This window comes from Trachymyrmex septentrionalis, unplaced genomic scaffold (assembly GCF_001594115.1).
Source record: "Trachymyrmex septentrionalis isolate Tsep2-gDNA-1 unplaced genomic scaffold, Tsep1.0 scaffold134, whole genome shotgun sequence".
NCBI classification, from domain to species: domain Eukaryota; kingdom Metazoa; phylum Arthropoda; class Insecta; order Hymenoptera; family Formicidae; genus Trachymyrmex; species Trachymyrmex septentrionalis.
In genome coordinates this window covers 35,078-42,379 of record NW_017304482.1, presented here as the reverse complement: position 1 = coordinate 42,379, position 7,302 = coordinate 35,078, and the positions used below count along the sequence as shown (strand labels likewise).

The window sequence follows — 7,302 nt, the reverse complement described above, 5'->3', positions numbered from 1 at the left end:
TCTCTCTCTCTCTCTCTCTCTCTCTCTCTCTCTCTCTCTGTGTGTGTGTGTGTGTGTGTGTGTCTCTGAATATGTACGCGCGCGCGCGCGCGTGGTGTGTGTGTGTGTGTGTGTGTGTGTGTGTGTGTGTGTGTGTGTGTGTGTGTGTGCGCGCGTGTGTGTGTGTGTGTATGAATGTGTATACACATATATACATATAAATGTTTATATATGTATGTGTATGTATGTAACGGCATCGTCGTCCACGTATATGCGTTCGTCCAGCGGTATTTGCTCCGAATTGGGTTCTCTTCCCTTTTCGTTATTCTCTTGCATTCTCTCTCTCTCAGTCTTGCTCCTCCGAGGTACCTCGAATTTTCACGAAAAAAAAAAAAAAAAAGAAAAAAAGAATATACGTTTTCTCCTTTGTCTTTCGCGGAAGTCGATACACACGCACCACAAGCGCTATCGCACCCGGGTGTGTCCGCGTGTGACTATAAGCGGGGAACGAAGGGACGAACGGGAGTTCGTCGAAGGAAAAGGGCTTTATAGAGAAATCGGTTTCAGCCTGTGCCGGCCGGCGGAACATTCGCGTACGGGATCGCGTTAGCTGGATCAACGGTGTAATTAGACGATGGCGAAGGTAGTCCGGTCGATTGTAATGAATTTTTATTCTGTTTATGACGGCCGGTCGATCACGAGGCGCCGACGATTCGCCACCTTTTATTCCGCGCGCTTTCCCGAACGCGCTCGCCGAGGAAACGCCGATTCGGACGACGCAAAAATGCACGGGCGCTAATTACGCCGATATCTACACTACGTCGTTTTACGCACACGTCTATGAAACTCGAAATGAGGGTTCAACGCCGGAGGTGGTATTTTGATCCCGCGGAGGAACGGTCAACGTGGCGGAGGTATTGATCTCGTACGTCGCACGAATGAAAATACGACGTGGAGCTATGAATGGTAAATAGAAACGCGGACGGAATTGGCCGAGATAATCATGATCGCGAATCGTACGTAACGCAATTGCGCAATCACGATTGTACTTGATGAACCGGACGACGTGTCGGCTGGTGTGCGAATCGATATGATATAAAAGCGATATAAAAGCGTAAGGAACGTAAGAGGTGGACGACTCGGTAGGGCTCTAAGATGGTATTACGCTTAGCACAGTCGTACGTGTATCTTCCTGCGTTATTGTGTACAAAATTAGAAAAAGAGAGATACGTAGAGTGGGTTTCTTGTAATGAAAATTCCAGTGGCAAGCGCGGAGCAGCAGAGGTCAGAATCCCCTGCGAGTACACAGAATCAGAAACTCGAGAATCCCGACACTACTAAGGAAATGACTAATAAAGATGGTATCGGGCCCAAAGTGATGATCAAAGGGGGCGGGAAAGGGGGCTGGCTGAAGGCCCCATTATCAGAGGCCCAAGAGCCCCATGGTGAGTGAGAGTAGTTGATCAAAAGATGACCATTACCGACGAATCTAATCGAGCTTTGCATTTGCGAAATAGCGACTGAACACATAATTATTTCAAGGAGTGCACAAACGTTTGTTTGTACACGAAATTCGATTTTTATGCACTTTTCGCTGAATACTATAGTCGCTGACTTGGGATTTTATTATATTTTTGTCATCCTTGCGAATGTTAAACGGCTAGTTTTTGAGTACAAATATCTTTGATACTTTATTGATAGTAGAACATTTACAGTTCTATAAAAAAAAATTAACATTAAAGTAAATAATTATTTAAAATAGTCACAGCAATGTAGTTATATTGAATTGTATTATATTGAATTATAGAAGCTTTATCTCTCTCTCTCTCTCATTTTGACATATTATTCACAAAATTGAAACTGAGTGTTTTCGTAATTCCAAAGCGTTTAGTAGATTCGTCGATAAACGGCATACAACTTGCATCTTTTGATTATCTCATTAATCTTATATAGAAGCCAGTGACGATACAAGGCTACTGATTTAGCGGCGGGATTCCAAAATTCTTTGTAATCTTGGTGAATGTCGCGAGTCAAGACAAATTTCACTGTAAGGCCAAAGAGACAATAAATCGGGCATAAATCGGGCTTCTTTCTTTTAGTTAATTTACAAGGAGTTCGGTGACTTTTATCAAAGTGCCCGTACAAATCATTCATTTGCATGCATTTACAATCATTCATATAAATATCTCATCTAGTATTATTGACTTTTCGCATTTAATACAGCCATTTTATATTTAGAACAGCAGATTCTTTATTTTTCCCTCGTGAACATCTCTCTCGTCTCCTTGATCTTGTTCAGTAACTTTAAATATTCTCGATTCTCCCGGTTTATATCGTCAGTCCATTAGAGTCTATTTGTCGCCGTGATGCATTCTCGTTGTCATTCACATATCATTCACACATACATTAAAAATGAATCCCGCCGCATTATATTGTGATGACACTTTAGTAATCTGAGGCTTCTCTAAACGACATAATTTTTTATCGACAGTTAATCTCCTTTCCGTTGCAGATTATTATTTTTGCCTTGCAATTATTCTTCGTTTGCCTTTATATTGTCCACTTTGGCTGATGTTTCTTTTTATTTTTTTTTTATTTTTTAGTTTTTATTTCAGTACTGTGCTCGAGTTTTCATTGATTCTGCCGTGTCCCTGCATTTCATTTTACTTCATTACTTTAACTTCCTGCGAAATAGATGAATAAGAGATTAATTAAAAAGATAATGCTAGTCAGAACACGTTAGTCTTGGGTTAATCGAAAGCTGCAAGACGTCGCATAAACCAACTTCCACTCGATACCAAATCAATATCGAATTTCATTATAGAAATTATGAAGACAATTAGTTAAAAGCATAAGCGACAAAAATGATAATGGAAAGTAAAAATAGCTTCATGGATGTTCAAGTATGAGAATTTTAACATTCCGTTTTCTCTCGCGTATTTAGCTTTTACGTTGGATACAATAGATAGTATCGTTATTGCATACTTTTCTTCTGCATGCCCTTTAAAAAATGATGTCTTTTTTTTAATAGTGATACGACTGCTTTTAATCAATATACGTATTAATAAAAAGTAAAAATGTAACGATTTATAGTTTGCTTAGAAAATTAAACGTATTATTTTGTTCCATATATATATATATATATATATATATATATATATATAAAATTATTCAGCTTTTTAACTGTTTCAATGTTGGTAAATTTCTTTTGTAATTCAAACTTATATTGTTTTCTACGAAATGATATTTTATCTCGATACATGGCACAAATATTATTTCGTTTTTTTTATCACGTATAGGGATGGAAGAAGGTGTTCCCGGAGGAGTAACAGAATTAAGTTCTAAGCAACGTCACCAAATGAAACACAGAGAGCTGTTTTTATCGCGACAAGTGGAGACTATGCCGGCTACGCACATCAGAGGCAAATGCTGCGTTACGTTATTAAATGAAACCGAATCCTTGACGAGCTATCTAAACAAGGAGGATTCATTTTTTTACTGTTTAGTATTTGACCCTGCTCAGCGTACTTTGCTTGCTGATAAAGGTAAGAGTATATTTTTTTTTATGTACAATACATACGGTACAAATTGAAATTAATCAAATTATATCTGTTACGTTTTAGGCGAAATTAGAGTAGGTAGTAGATATCAAGCAACAGAAATACCTGCGGTATTGACAATGCCAGAAAGAGAGGCGGATACTCGCAGATTACAAGACTTGGAGACTTTGGTTTGGACTCCGAAACATAATTTGACAGATCGTCAGATTGATCAATTCCTCGTCGTTAGCAGATCAGTAGGCACCTTCGCGAGAGCCTTAGACTGTTCGTCCTCCATTAAGCAGCCCTCCTTGCACATGTCCGCAGCTGCTGCATCTAGAGATATTACTCTGGTGAGGAATGTTCGATACACTGTAGACAGATAAATATAAATAATTAAATTGATATTCTTAGAGATAGTATTGTCATTTCATTAAATTTTAATTGCATTATAGTTTCACGCGATGGACACATTGCACCTGCATGCCTACGACTTATCGAATGCCTTAGCGTCTCTAGTACCTAGTACAGGTCCCGTATTGTGTCGAGATGAGATGGAGGAATGGAGCGCGTCTGAGGCGAATCTGTTCGAAGAAGCGCTCGAGAAATATGGAAAGGACTTTGCGGATATACGAGCGGACTTTGTAAGTACGCCTTAAATAAGGGCAAGAGTATATAAAGTATCGGCTGAGTGTTGTGTCGTTTATAAAAGTCCTTGGTAATGTAGGTAACCGCGCACATGGATGTCAAAATTCTTTTTATTTATAATGAACGACTCAATAGTTAGTCAATAGTTTGTATATATTCATGTGCTCTAAGAATACCGTTCTATTCGAAGATTTATGAACATTTTTTGTCTTCCAGTTACCATGGAAAACGTTGAAGAACGTAATTGAGTATTATTACATGTGGAAAACGACGGATCGGTACGTTCAGCAGAAGAGAGTGAAAGCTGTAGAAGCGGAGAGTAAGCTGAAGCAAGTTTACATACCGAATTATAACAAAACCCCTACGTCGACAACCACTCCTTCCACCGCCACGATTGTACCTCTGGGTAATAGTAATAGCAACAGTAACGGAAAGCCAACCAGCGTCTTGAACGGTAACAGTAACGGCAGTATGGTGGGTGATAATTCCGGAATACTTATGGTCGGAGTGGGTGGGAAACCTTGCGAGGGTTGTCAGGTCGTTCAGAGTTCACAGTGGTACTCCTGGGGACCGACGCATATGCAATATCGTCTCTGTCAATCTTGTTGGACATATTGGAAGAAGTATGGAGGGCTCAAGGTATGTGTAGGTTCAAGATTTAATAACGACCCAAGATTATTGCGATACTAACAAATTTTTACATCTCATGCCGTTTTTTTTTCTTTTTGTTACAAATAGGTGCCGTCGCGCATAGACGACGTCGATCTCGACAGGAAACGCGCCGGCGCCGGTTCGGACGAAGAGAGCAAGGGGATGGGCGGCGCGCACAGGCCGCATCGATGCAGCATTCCCTCCTGTGGCAAGGAGTTCAAACTGAAGGCTCACTTGAGCCGTCACTACGCGAGCGCGCATGGAGTGGATCTGCGCGGCACCGCCGGTAGCGGCGGCGGCGGCGGCGGATCGCCGCGGCCGGTCATGAAGACCCGGTCCGCGTTCTACCTGCGCACCTCCTTGCTGGCGCGCGCCGCGCGACGTCTGTGCGCTGCACAATTGCGCACACGTCACGCCGCGCGAGCGCCCCATCAGCCGGTGAATGCCGCGCCGTTGCGGCACCTATGCGCCCAGCTGGCATCTAAAACACCTACGGAACTACGTATCCTTGCACGCGCCGTACGGCCTCGGCCGCGTCCTCAAGTGATCGACATCGCCTCGCGCCTAGGCGATCATCCAGCACCTCGGCAGCCCGGTGACTGGGACTGGCTGACACTAACTGCCCCAGCACAACGCAAACAGCCCGAACGAGTCTCATTTCCACGTCCTCCAAAGGCACCGGGTATATAAAAAGCAATTATTAAGATTTGCTGTCACTATTCTTACTTTATTCACTATTTTGGAGACTCACTTTTGCTTATTTTTTTTCATTAAAAACTCAATATTCTCACTTTTTTCCAATAAAATTATACTATTTCTGTATTTACTATAATTTCTGTTTAATAAGTTATACATTTTTTTAAATTTTTGCTGCGTGTTTTCATTTCTTTTCTGTGAATAGATTTGAATAATTTGAATCTCGTGCCATATATGGTGACAGGATTCTTTTACTTCATTATTGATTATTTAAGGACGATTTTTATTTAAGCATTTTATTATAATTTACAGTTACTGATAAAGTATGAAAAACTTATTACAGAATGTGATATCACTTGTATAAATGTGTAAAACTTATTACAATATTATATCAAATAATTGGGTTGAAAAAAAAATTTTGTGGAATTTTGTTAGCTCAAATTATATACAGAATATATTTATTTTATCGAAATTTTCGATTATCTAACGTGAAAGCTTGAAGTTTTTTTTAAAAGTTTGTTTTTAAAAAATGTTTCTACGACTTTTTGTTACCAAGTTACACACGGATTAAATAAAAGAGAGAGATTCTGATTTTGATTGCTCATAATTTCATTAAAAATTATCGTACCGTTTAATTAATAAAAGATTTTTAAAGCTAAAACTTTGCTCTATCTAATAATATATGACAGTACTTAATATCATACTTTTAGTTCAAATTTATATAGTCTATTTTTTTCTAATTGGCAATTATACTATTCAATAGAGCAATGTTTCAGCTTTAAGAATCCGTTTTTTTAATTCCAGTACGATGATTTTTAATAGAGTTATGAGCAATCAAAGTCAGAATGCTCCTTTTTACTTAACTTGCGAATAACTCAAGTACAAAAAATCGTAAGAACATTTTTAAAAAACGATTTTGTAAGAAAAACTCCAAACTTTCACGATATAGATAGTCGAAAATTTTCGCAAATTTTTTTTGGCAGACTCATAAAGTGAGAAAAAATTTTCCTTTTTTTCAGCTCGTAGTTTTTTATATAAAAATTACAAAATTCACATAAATTCAAAGCTCACATAAATTAAAAAAATATAGTCACCATTCAAAAGTAGAGATTTCAAGCTTTAAAATCTTTTTTTTTTTTTTTAATTTAAATTTTGTTTGTTTTTAACGAAGATAATTGTAATTTTGAGCTAACAAAATACCGCAGAAATTTCCTCTAGTCCAATATTAAAGAAAAATTATACTATAAAGTTATAAATATGTTCTAAATTTATTGGTTTATGAAAAGACTTAAATAAACTTATAAAATCTTAATTAACTTATAGAATATAAACTATATATATTAATTATAATGATATATTTAATTTGAAAATAATAACTTTGTTTCCAGATACTTTTTTCATTCCTAAATTGTTTCAGTTTCTAAATTTAGATGCTATTGTTAGTAGAACTTTGTTCCTTCTCTTCTCTGCCGAACGTGTTGAAACGTATATTCTTAATATCGTTAAAATTCAAATTTTCTATTCTGACATATATGAATATTTTATTCTGACATAAAATATTAAATAACTCTAAAAATTATTAATTTTTTGATAATCGTACCTTAATACTTTTATGAACAAAATAATGAATCAATTGGTGGAAAGAAAACCAGGATTGGAAAAAACCCGGGCTTTTTTAAAAAAACTCAACCCACTGGGTTTTATGGGGGTTTTATTGGGTTTTATTGGGGTTTTTTTGGGTTTTTTTGGTTTTTTAGAGGTTTTTTAGAGGTTTTTTTAAATAAAATTG

At 37.6% G+C, this 7,302-nt stretch overlaps 1 protein-coding gene across 2 annotated transcripts in view; it reads left to right on the top strand.

Annotated features, from left to right (window-relative positions):
* The window catches only part of LOC108757244 (metastasis-associated protein MTA3), a 15,644-nt gene that overhangs the window by 5,182 nt on the left and 3,160 nt on the right, over positions 1-7,302 (top strand). Inside the window, exons 4-9 of one of the 2 annotated variants that reach the window (XM_018501699.1) lie at positions 1,242-1,424; positions 3,279-3,524; positions 3,603-3,871; positions 3,974-4,162; positions 4,383-4,805; positions 4,905-5,499. In XM_018501699.1, the coding sequence (XP_018357201.1) occupies positions 1,242-1,424; positions 3,279-3,524; positions 3,603-3,871; positions 3,974-4,162; positions 4,383-4,805; positions 4,905-5,499 (1,905 nt within the window). The remainder of the gene's footprint in view (positions 1-1,241; positions 1,425-3,278; positions 3,525-3,602; positions 3,872-3,973; positions 4,163-4,382; positions 4,806-4,904; positions 5,500-7,302) is intronic. The other variant, XM_018501700.1, reaches the window with a different exon arrangement.